General features: G+C 45.3%; 1 protein-coding gene across 1 annotated transcript in view; it reads left to right on the plus strand.

Annotated features, from left to right (window-relative positions):
- LOC123512746 (homeobox protein cut-like) overlaps positions 1–12,500 on the plus strand; it is a 414,328-nt gene that overhangs the window by 293,324 nt on the left and 108,504 nt on the right. The window contains 5 exon segments of the mRNA XM_045269319.1: positions 1–48; positions 1,202–1,411; positions 2,617–2,887; positions 4,235–4,364; positions 4,909–5,050. The exon segment at positions 1–48 is cut by the window's left edge and continues 104 nt beyond it. Of these exon segments, the coding sequence (XP_045125254.1) occupies positions 1–48; positions 1,202–1,411; positions 2,617–2,887; positions 4,235–4,364; positions 4,909–5,050 (801 nt within the window).

A 12,500-nucleotide genomic window follows, 5' to 3' on the forward strand; every position in this document is an offset into this window, starting at 1 on the left:
TGAAGATACCCACCTCAGAATTCGGCAAACAGATGCATGATGTTTATGGTGAGTGTCTAGAGGAGGAGGAGGTAGAAGAGGTATGTTTGTGTGTTTGTGTGTGTTTGTGGTGGCTATATCGTTGAAAAGGGTGTAAAAATAGGAGTTTAAGTTGAAGAAAAGGAGGAAAAAGAGAAGTATGAGTGTTTGAAGGAGGAGAAGAAGGAGGAGGAGGTAGAAGACGTGTGTGTGTGTGTGTGTGTTTGCGGTAGCTAAATAGGAAGATAGGTTGTAGAAAAGGAGGAAGAAAACTAAGAAAAGGAAGAAGAGATATACAAATGAATATTTATAACGATTGCATGGTATAGAATAAGTAAAAGAGGAAGAAGAGGAAATAGCAAATAAAGAATAGGTTAGGTTGAAGAAAAGAAAGGAAAGAAGAGGAAGAGGAAGAGGAATTGATGATAAAAGTAAATACGTGATAGTGATGTTGGTGACTGTATTGATAAAAATGTAAGGAGGAGGAGGAGGAGGAGGAGGCGGTAGTAGAAAAAGGAGGAGGAGGAGGTGGTGGTGGTGGTGGTGGTGGTGGTGGTGGTTATGCTGACGTCATCTCCATCTGTTAGTCGTTCGTCTTTTGTTTCGTTTTATTTTGATTCCACGAAATTTATTCCAACAAGATTGAGTAAATAATTGTTCATGCTTATCCTCTTCTTTTCCTCAGCTTTCCTCTTGGTGGGTGATGATTAATGTTTTCCTCTTAAAGGTTAGAGCAATACTTTGAATACAGAGAGAGAGAGAGAGAGTAGTGTTAGAATGTGAACAGTGTGTTTTTTGTGACCATTGTTCTTCCTGTTATTCTTCCTCTTCCTCTTTCTCCTCTTTCTTTTTCATCTGTAATTTTCTTTTTCTCCTCTTCTTCTCTTCCTTCCTCTCTTCTTGCACTTCTTTAATATTTTTTTCTCATTATTCTCTCTCTTCCTCCTTCTTCCATATCATTTCCTTTCTCTTCTAATGTTTTGTTTTGCTCTTCTCTTATATACTCCTCCTCCTCCTCCTCCTCCTCCTCTTCTTACACTTTCTCTTCCTCCTCCTTCTATATAATTTCTTTTCTTATAATTCTTTCTTTTACTCTTTTTCTCATATACTCCTCCTCCTCCTCCTCCTCCTCCTCCTCCTCCTCTTCCTCCTCCTCTAACAATGCGTCTCTTCACACCCACAGCCTCACAACTTCCCCACATGGGCCACACACACCTCCACCCCCCCTTGAGACCCCACTTCCCTCCGCCCCTCGCCCCTCCGCCAATGCCCTCCCCCATCCCACCTCTCGCCGGACACCCCCAACCTGGGACACCACTGCACCACCTGTTTGGAGACGAGTGGCGCAGGTCCCTTGAAAGAACTGCCCAGGAGCGTCACCATCTTAATTCAGGTGAGTGTGCAGGTGTGGGATGACAGGTGTGGGAAGACAGGTGTGGGAAAGGTGTGGTCCCTTGAGTACCATGACGCGTTTGCATATTTATTTTGCTTACTATTTGGTGATTCTGTACAGCTTGAGACACTTATGTTGGGGATTAGAATAGTGAAGACTGTGGCCATTAATCTTCTGACCTCCATAGACCCTTCCTAATGTCAATAAAATGGTCTAATCGTACACAAATCTTAAGGTAAAATTGTGTCCAAGTACTGAAGGGGTTAAAATAGTGAAGGCTGTGGTCATTAATCTTCTGACCTCCATAGACCCTTCCTAATGTCAATAAAATGGTCTAATCGTACACAAAATCGCAAGGTAAAAATGCGTTCCAGTACTGAATCGGTTAACTGTATACGAGAATTTTAGACGAGAAACTTAAAAACAAGATCAATTTGTAGAAAAAAAAAAGATTTCAGTAAAGAGTCCAGGAGTTCTGTAGTATTTTATCAAGAAAGTATGAAAAAAAAAACAAAGCAAAATAAAAAGAAGCAGATGTTTGTGATGTTAGTCATTAAATCAGTAACAATGGAGTGTAAAAATGAAAAAAGACATTACTTATTCTTAAAACACTGAGTACATTTGCCGTTACTAATAAAACAACTGAGAACTTGAATTTTACCACCGCACCAAAAAAATATTACCCAGCAGGTGTTAGACAAATTACAACAGAGCTCAGGGAATATTAAAACGATGTGTAATATATTCAAATAACGCAGGAAGTATTGTTTTTTATCCACGGGAGGCGGGAGCAATGCCTTCAGAAATACAACAGGTGTTTGAGAGAGTGCTGTGAAGTTACTGCTGTCAAGGGAATGTTTGTGAAATGTAAGGGAATAATTTCTTGGCCGCTTTCATTACTCTGGGCTACGGATATGCGGAGAGAGAGGGAGGGAGAGGGAGAGGGAGAGGGAGAGGAAAGAGGGAGAGTAGGATGTACACGTAAGAAGGAAGTGGGAGAAAAAGAATGGTTATCGAGAAGAGGGACTTACAGGGGTTGACAGAGAGAGAGAGAGAGAGAGAGAGAGAGAGAGAGAGAGAGAGAGAGAGAGACAGAAAGATCCTCATGAAATCAAAAATTTACCATAACCTCTTTACATTAACTTCCTCAAACTTCACCATCACCACCACCACCATCACCACTTCACCAGTGCTTCCTCCCGCAGCAGGCCAGATGTCCCCAGATAGCGGAGGCGGGCCTGTGGAGAGATCTGATTCAAGGGACTCGCCGCTTGGGGATGTCAATATGAAAAGTCCTTCCTCGCTCGTGAACGGCTTCCCACACGAAACTAAGAGTCCCTTCCAGCCGAGAGACGACCGCTCGCCCTTCAAAGAGGAGATCTCGCCCTTAGCATTCAAGTTCGAGGACAGGATCACTGGAGAGTCTCTGATACCCAAGGGTGACCCGATGGAAGCTCGCCTGCAGGAGATTCTAAGGTGAGAGCAAGGGAGAGGGAGGGACAGAGAGGGCAAGATTGTGTGTGTGTGTGTTGAGTGGTATTTTGTATCTTCATGTTTCGTAGCTAAGGGAAAGGGAGAGCGAAAGAGAGCGAGGGAGAGGGAGAAAAGAGAAAGAGGGAGTTTGTGTGTCTGTGTGTGTGTTTTGTGAGTATTTTGATGTTTCGTTCTTGACTTTTTTCTCTAACTCCATTTTTATCAGTGCTTTTGATAATTTTCCCTGATATCTTCCTTTTTCAGTCCTATGTATTGCTTCCCTTCCCTCACACTCACCTTAATTCATATTCCATCAGTTTCACCCCTTTCATAACCCCTTCAACCTATTTTCATTCTCTCACCCTTCAATTCTTCATATACCCATCATCACACACAAATCTTCATCCCTTCCTCTTTTCCATACCACTATCACCATCTCACTGTAAACTCTATTCTATTCTACTCTACTCTAAAGCTGCTCCTTCCTTCAAAACATATTGCAGCTTATTGATGTGAATAATACTTGTTTTCTGCTGATCAACGCATTTATCAGAAGGAAAGTTTACAGTTTTCTTCAAGATCTGACAACCATGCATGATAATGACTAAGAGAGGCAGAAAAAAATAAATGTTTCCCTTGGCAGTTGACCCACACCCAGAGAAGCATAGGTAGATAGCATAGAAGTCAAATGTTACCTGTATATTGACTAATGGAGGCAGAAAAACAAAATCCCTTGCTATTGTTTCCTTCTACAGACAATCCACAGAGAACCATAGATAGATAGCACAGAAGCCAAATTGTAGCTGTATATTGACTAATGCAAGTTGAAAAACAAACACCGTATTTAGACCAAGACCCAGAAGCAACTTACGAGTAGACAGGAACAGCCGCGCGTTTGATGATTTCTCGCAGCTTCCCTCCTCTGATCTTACCGGAGGATGGAAGTACAAAACCAAGCAAGGAGTTCCAGAGTTTACTAGAGAAAGATATGAATGATTGAGAATACTGGTTAACTCTTGCATTAGGGAGTTGGACAGAATGGGGATGAGTGGAAGAAGAAAGCTTTGATGTTATTTTTTTTTATACCTTGTGGGCTTTTCACGGGAATTTATGGGCTAAAGGGGATATTTTTTGTGGTACCTCCTATCTCAAAACCCATCCGCTAGGAAACCATTGCCCCGAGTGAGGAAGCCCAACCTACACTCGGACCGTGGACAGGATTCGAACCCGTGCGCTTGGAGACCCCTCGGACCCCAAAGCACGCATGGTTCCACTGTACCACGGCGGCCCCACTTCTCGCAGCTTCCCTCCTCTTATCTTACCGTCCTTCTCTCCCTCTCTCCCTCACAGATTCAACATGGAGAAGTATTGCCAGCAGAGTTTGGACACACTTTGCCTTGCCCGCCGCGTGAGGGAGCTACTGTCCATTCACAACATCGGCCAGAGACTCTTCGCTAAATACATCCTCGGACTGTCCCAGGTAAGCCTTCTATAAGCCTCCTAGTTCCCCTCCTCTCCCTCCTTCTCTCTCTCACCTGAGCCTTGCCTTCAGGTTACTAATAAAGAAATCCTTCCCTAAGATTATAGTACTACAAAGGACATGTGGAATAGCTCTTAGTGATTCTCTCTCTCTCTCTCTCTCTCTCTCTCTCTCTCTCTCTCTCTCTCTCTCTCTCTCTCTCTCTCTCTCTCTCTCTCCTTCAAATTCCTCTTTTTTTCTCATTTTTATCATTCCTCTTCCCCATCTTCATCCTTTCTTCTTTCCTTGTTGTTGTTGTTGTTGTTGTTGTTGTTCTGTATCTTCCACCCTGTTCTCTAGTCACTCCTTCCTTTACCACATTTCTCCCCCTTTTCCTCTCCCTGTGCCCCTCGCTTTGAGCCGCCCATCCCTCATATCTTTCTCAGAGCAGCCGATTCTGTCCCTCACTTAATTAACTGTGATCTATGTCGCTTCATTCCCCGTTTTCTCCCTCGAGGTTGAACGCCACTTGTAACCCCGCGCCGCCTTCTCTCCCCCCACGCAGGGCACAGTGTCGGAGCTCCTCTCTAAGCCGAAGTGCTGGGACAAGCTTACCGAGAAGGGCCGTGACTCCTACCGCAAGATGCACGCGTGGGCCACCGACGAGAACGCCATCTACCTTCTCAAGTCACTCATCCCCAAGAAAGGTGAGTACTCATTGGCTTAACCTGCCGGGGTGCTGTGAGGGAAGGTGTTTTCTCTGGTTTGCTGTGCTGCGGAGAGGTTGTAATTGTAGATGTTAGCTTGGTGGTAGACGTAGGGAAAGGCTGAGAGGCACGGGAAGAGACTGAGGGGCACTGTGAAAGGCTGGAAGGCACTGGGAGAGGCTAGGATGCACTGGAAGAGGTTAGGAGACACTGGAAAAAGCTCGGATCCACTGGGACAAGCTGGGAGGCACTGGGAGAGGCTGAGAGGCACTGGGAGAGGCTGGGAGGTGCTAGGAAAGGCTAAGAGGCACTGAGAGAGGCTGAAAGAGGCTGGGATGCACTGGAAGAGGTAGTTAATGTATATGTTAGCTTGATTATTGGTGTGGACATGTGTGGGGAGGTTTGCCAGGCTGCGAAGAATATTGGAACAAGGTTATGGATGGATGACTCGAAATGGTGTTTTGTATACGTGAGTGTTTATTGCTTGTGGTTTAACAGGTGAACGTGACAGTCAGAGAAATGAGAGATAACAGCACCAGATAACATTCAGAGGGATTAATGATGGTTCTACTCTGACGATTAATATTAGAAAGTGTAAGGACGTGAATGCAGTTGTAGAAATTAAGTAAAAGAGAAGAATAAAGAGAAAGGAAATGAGACAGCAACAAATGATACTTAGAAAGATTAGTAACGACTTAGTAATTAATGTTAGGAAGTGTGTGGGGCGGAGTGGGAGGCAAGGAGGAGGAACAGAGGAGTAGCAGGTGGTGTGTGGAGTGAAGGAAGGAGTAGGGAGGAGGAAAGGATCATTGGTAAGTACTACAGAATACAAAAGGTGCGGTATGTTGGCCAGGACACAGCCGTGAGTGGAGTTGTCGCCATTAACCCTTTCAGTACCATGACGCGTTTCCATATTCATTCTGGTGATTATTTAGTGATTTTTTACAGCTTCAGAAACTCGTGTGGGGAATTAGAATAGTGAAAACTGAGGCCATTGATCTTCTGACCTCTATAGACCCTTCCTAATGTCAATGAAACACCTTCAAAATATGCCAAACTGTCTTAAAATGCCCTCAAAACATAAGTCTTCACATTCAATATTCTTACTATTTATTGATTTTATACAGCTTCAGAAATTCGTGCGAGGGATTAGAATAGTGAAGACTGTGGCCATTAATCTTCTGACCTCCATATAGCCTTCCTAATGTCAATAAAATGGTCTAATCGTACACAACTCTTAAGGAAAAAAATGTGTCCCAGTATTGAAGGGGTTAATCTCACGACAAGCGCTGGTGAGGCAAGACTTGAAGGCCAGCCGGGGCGTGCAATTAAGAAAGGAAGGAAGGAAGGGAGAAAGAAAGAGAGAGGAAGGTAAAAGCCAGGTAAAGGTAGAGAACACACCTGTGGGAACTCTTAAAATTGCCATTCCTACCTGTAACTCATACTTCTGCACTCCCCCCTCTCCTTCACTCCCTCTTTCCCTCTAGACATGCCTCTTACCTCTTACCTCTTTCCTCTCTGTCTCCCTCTCTCTTTCTCTCCCTGTCTGCTTCCTCTTCCCTCCCTCCCGTCAGGACAACCTCTTCACCCGGACAATATTTCTCTCCATTATGTGTTCCGTGGCAGTTTCGATCACTCCAGTTACCGCGAATAATGATAATGTTCTGTAATTACTTGCGGAAACCCTAATATATAACAAAGCGGGGGGAGGTAATGGCCACGGCCCGCCATATGCTCTGCTCCAATTATGTAAAAACTGAGAGCATATGGAGTGAGGCTTATGAATATTCATGTCTGGCAGTGCAGGAGGCAACCTCACGTCGTAAAAAGACCCCAAGGGACACGGAAATAAATCTTGGTTTGCGATAGCTTATTCCCGCTTCCCGGAGTGGGCGCGGGGGACAGCGGGCCGTGCGGCAGGGACAGCAAGGGTGGAAGCGGCGTGCGGTGGCGGTGAGGCGGGCAGGGAGAGAGGGAAAGTGGCCTTGTCAGCTTGGGGCGCCGAGACGCGACTCCCTGACAGATATGGTGATGGACGCAAGCAAACACAAGCTATAACGCGCCAAACGGACGAGGAGTAATGCTGCCTAATGAGCGGGAGGACGGTAGGCGCGCCGCTAATAGCACGGCCAGGTACACCCCACCTACACACCCAAATACACCCCAGCTACACCCAGGTACACCACCAAATACACCCCAGCTACAGCCCAGGTACACCCCAGGTGCAGGCCAGGTACAGCTCAGCCAGCGTCCACGTCAGCCACCCTTCTTGTAACTTCTGGGAAAACTTCAAATAATTTTCCTGCATATAGACCATTGACGCGGCGCGAACTATAATTTTGGAGAAGTTCCCGCTCATTGACTCTCGTTCCTGGCGTCCAAGCAGCAGCGGTGGGTGATTCCTTCACTGTGGGACGAGACGCTCTGAGCCGCTTGTCTGCAGGTGTGGCCTTGCACGGCGGCATAGACCCAGGCACGCTTCATGACTTGTAGAGCACCTGGAGCCTTTTTTTGGGCTGGGAAAGGGGCAGAAAAGGCCGCGGAAGAGGCTGTTATGTGTATGTGGTCGCGTTTCAAAGGATTGGCTAGTCGGGAGGGAGGGAGAGTAAGAGGGAGAGTGGGGATGAGTAGGGGGAGAGTGCCGTCAGTCATGTCCGGAGGTACACAAAACAAATTTCATAATTACAAGCTTGTGGCTACGCGGGCCGTTGCTGTGTATGGTTTACGAGAGCCGAGGCAGCGCGGAAATTAGTTGGGAGGCAAGTTTTATGGACGTGGATGAGACGCAAACGATGGCAAGCGGCGGCGCGGGTTGTTGACTGACCTCTCTTAGAAAAGGTCACCTCGCTCGCCCACTCGTATAGCTCCCCTCACTCGCCTCATTCCCCTTCGCCTTCCTCGCCAGGGAGAACAAGCGCCCCTGCCTCCCTGCCGCGGGTCCAACAGGTGAGGCGCGATGCAGGGTGTCTTAGAGCTAATTACCTGTGTGGTCGTGACGTGCAGGTGATAAAATACAGGTGATAGTGAAAGGAAAGGTGGAATTGTATGGTAAATATATTCCTGTCAGCCATTTTTTTCCTTTTCTGGTATTATTATTATTTTTTTATTCGTACAGCCAAAAATTGAGAAGAGAAAGCAAGACATGTGAAATAGGTAATAGTAAGTGACCAGAGAGAGAGAGAGAGAGAGAGAGAGAGAGAGAGAGAGAGTCCCCTACTACATCACGTCGCCTGAGGTTAACAATAGTGATTAGAACACCTTTCACACGCCATCAAAGACTCTCTCTCTCTCTCTCTCTCTCTCTCTCTCTCTCTCTCTCTCTCTCTCTCTCTCTCCAATTAACAGGTCGTTGTTCGATCAGGTAATCCGATTTGAATATCCCACCGCTAATAGGAGGAGGAGGAGGAGGAGGAGGAGGAAGAGGAGAAGGAGGAGGTCTGGTGAATGCAATTGGCTCTGATCACAAGCTGCAGTGTCTGTGTGTGTGTGTGTGTGTGTGTGTGTGTGTGTGTGTATGTATGTGTGTGTTTCTCATCTTCGTTGACGTGACAGTAGGAGGTAACATGTAGTCTCTCTCTCTCTCTCTCTCTCTCTCTCTCTCTCTCTCTCTCTCTCTCTCTCTCTCTCTCTCTCTCTCTCTCTCTCTCTCTCTCTCTCTCTCTCTCTCTCTCTCTCATCACCCAGAATGTGACGTATACGAACATACAGCCTCATTTTACCAGTATACATATTCCCTCACGGCCTAAGTATACAGTATAATAATGATATACACACGCATTAATCACCCGGTGTGTATAATTTTACGTATTGCGATCCGTCGTTGGCAGAGCGTCCGTTTGGCATTATAGGGATCTGTCGGACGCGGTGAAAGAGGTTTATTTTTCCCACGTAATTATAGACTTCCAGCGGCAGCCTTAACGACGCCATACATCATCTTATTATTAGCTCAGACCGGGCCCACTCTCGCTGCCTTGCTTGCCTCATTTACATAGGAACTGTAATGAGTTGATAATTGCCGCGGTTGTCGACTCTATAGACCAAAGAATCTTACCCCTTCCCCTTCCTCCACCCCTTCCCTCTCAAAAAGCAGGGGCAAAACAGTGGTATCCTAGCTTATAGTGGAAAGGATTGCAGCTCTTAAATCCCTGTAGCGTAGAGCCGTGTTTTTTTTTTTTTTCTCGTGGAGGGAAGCTGTCACTGGAGGAAAGGAGGTACGGAGGGACAGAGGGAGGGAAACTAGAGGAAAGAAGGGAGTGGAGACAAAAACGTATGAATGTAAGATGGAAATAAGAGGAAATTTGTGGAGAGGTGATGAGTTGAGAGGAGAGAGAGACAGACAGACAGACAGACAGACAGACAGAGAGTGTGTGTATATGTATGTATATATGTGTCAGCAGCAAGGTAAAGGTAGAGAAGGAAAAGAAGGGAGGGAAAAGGGAGGGAAAGGAATGGGTGGGAGGGCGAGGAGGGACGGAGGGACCCCCAGCGAGGGAGGGAGGACTCGGCTAAGCATGACACAGGAGGTTGGCGGCGGAAGTTCACTAAACAAAGGTTGCCGCTCGTCTGACGATGAAACACAAAAAACAGTTCTCAATTTCCTGTTGTTTGGTGATTTGTGGAGCCTCTCTGATCACGGCTGATTATCATAGAAGGGGCGGAGGGAAGGGCGAAGGGAAGGGAGGAGGGATGGGAGGAGGGAAGGGGCGCGAGAAGGGAGGAGAGAAGGGAAAGGAAGAGACAGGAGGGGAAAAGTGGTTAGAAGGTAAGAAACGCTACAAAAACATGATAAAGGATAGATAGAAGCAATAGGGAAACTTGGTGAATGATACAACAATTGGAGACGCGAAGGAAGGGAAAAAGGAAGGCGAGAAAATAGGAGGAGGGAAGGAAAAGGAAGAGACGGGAAGGGCTAATAGATAAGAAACTTTACAAAACATGATAAAGATAGAAACAAGACAGAAACTTGGAGAAATGATAAACAGTTGGAGACGGGAAGAGAAGGAAGAAGGCAGAAAGGAAGGGAAAGGAAGAGACGGGAAGAGAAAAATGGATAGGAAATAAAAAAAAAACTCGACAAAAACATGATAAAGGATAGAAACGAGATAGAAACTCGGTGAAATGACAAAGAAATGAAGTGAGATTTGAAATTATAGAAAGAAAACAGAGGAAACAAAAAAAAAATATAGATAACGGAAAAAAACGAAAGATTGCAATGATAAACGAAAAAAAATTATAAAAATGATAAGTGAACGGAAGGAGTAAGAAATGAATTAATAGATGACGATGAAAACTATAAAAATAACATGACAAATAAGGAATGAAAGATAGAACGGAAAGATTAGATGTTGTTGATAAGCGAACGGAAGGAAAAGGAAGGAGAGGAGAAAAAGAAGTGTTTGGGAAGGGAGGGGAAGGAAGGAAGGAAGGAAAAATGAAGGGCAGACGACCGGAAAGGAAGGAGAAGTAGGAGGGAGGGAGAGAAAGAAAGAAAGAGAGAGAGAGAGAGAGAGAGAGAGAGAGAGAGAGAGAGAGAGAGAGAGAGAGAGAGGAAGGAAGGAGAGAGAGAGGAAGAGGTGCAAAGGTAAAAAAAAAATCAATAAAAGCTTGGAAAGAGGAGAATAGGAAGAAAGAAATGAAAATAGGAAGGAGGAGAGGAGAGATGAGAAATACTAGGAAGAGAGAGAGAGAGAGAGAGAGAGAGAGAGAGAGAGAGAGAGAGAGAGAGAGAGAGAGAGAGAGAGAGAGAGAGAGAGGAAATACATTATGCTGAGTTGATTACAGGTAAGAGAGAAAAAAAAGGCGACATATTACCATTATTATATTTCATTGAAGTGAAAAACAAGATAATAACGCAAGAAGAAGAGAAGGAAAAGGAGGAAGAGGAAGAGGAGGAGGAGGAAGAAGAAGAAATTGATAAGAGAGATAATAAAAAAAGGAAAGCCGGAAGTGAACAAGTGGTGATAAGTGAAATATTTATTTACATCACTTCTGAAGAAAAAAGGAGGAGAGAGAAGGAAGGAAGAGGAGGAGGAAGTGGAGGAAGAGGAGGAGGAAGAGGTGGGTGAGGAAAAATTAGAAGAACAAGAGGATAAGTGAAACCATAATGTACATCACTTCTGAAGAAAAAGGAAGAGAAAGAGAGAAGGAAGGAAGGAAAAGGATGGAAAAGAAGAAGAGAGAGAAGAGGAAAAAGAAGTGAGTGAAGAAAATTAAAAGAATAACAAGAGGATAAATGAAACCATAACAAACATCACTTCTGAGGAAAAAGGAAGAGGAGAGAAAAGAAGGAAGGAAGGAAGGAAGGAAGAGGAAAAGTGAGGATGAGGAGGAAAAATGAAGAGAACAATAATAATAACTACCTCGTGATTTGTATTTATGACATTTACACAACCTTACTGAATGATTTATACTTCCGCTGCAGAATAAGCCACTGGCAAAAACACATTAAGATTACAACGTCGATAACAGGAGCGGAAACTGCCAGGCGACCAACATCCCCTCCCTTACCTTTCCTCTCTAGGCGAAGCAACCAACCAGGAAAGGCGATATATTGCCGTCCGCGCCTTTAAACACCCTTAAAACAGCGACTTTCGGCCATCAATAACGCCCTGCCACCGCCGACACCATCCCTGGACTCATAAATACGTGAATCTATCGTAAAATGTGGTTCTGAACTCTCATTGGTCCACTGCCCCTAAGATTGATGTGTTCTGCCCTGTGATTGGCGGTTGTGTGTCTCTTCCTACGCGTTGATTTGTGGGTGTATGGGTGTGTTTTGTTTGTGTTGGTGTGTGTGTGTGTGTGTGTGTGTGTGTGTGTGTGTGTGTGTGTGTGTGTGTGTGTGTGTGTGTGTTGGGTTAAACCAGTTCTATTCTCATTTTCTCTCTCTCTCTCTCTCTCTCTCTCTCTCTCTCTCTCTCTCTCTCTCTCTCTCTCTCTGGTGTAGCTTTAAAATTTCTACCTTTAATAGCGTAAGACATCTCCTTTTAGTCTCCCAGTAACCTCCACTTTCCAGACCACACCTCCTCCTCGTCCTCCTCCTCCTCTTCCCTTTCCCCCCCATCTGATCCTCCCTTTTCCTCCTCCCTTCCTCCATCTCCTCATTACCTCTCATAGTCACCATTACTCCTCTCCTTCTCCTCTCCTTCCTCCTCCCCCCAGGCAGTGACACGCTGAGTATCACCTGTAATCACGACTCACTCCTTCGATACCTGGCCGTGAAGTATTAATTAAGGACAATTTTAGAACGGAATCACAGCCCATTTCGCTTCACCCTCGCTCGTCCTCCCTCTGTGTGTGTGTGTGTGTGTGTGTGTGTGTGTGTGTGTGTGTGTGTGTGTGTGTGTGTGTGTGCGGTCAGGAGTATAAAGAAAGAGGATTTTTTTGAGGGGAGAAATGATATATCTATTGATTCATTTTCTTTACCTTTCGTGGCTCAGGTAACTTGTCA

The sequence above is a fragment of the Portunus trituberculatus genome, chromosome 4, assembly GCF_017591435.1.
Source record: "Portunus trituberculatus isolate SZX2019 chromosome 4, ASM1759143v1, whole genome shotgun sequence".
Lineage (NCBI taxonomy): Eukaryota > Metazoa > Arthropoda > Malacostraca > Decapoda > Portunidae > Portunus > Portunus trituberculatus.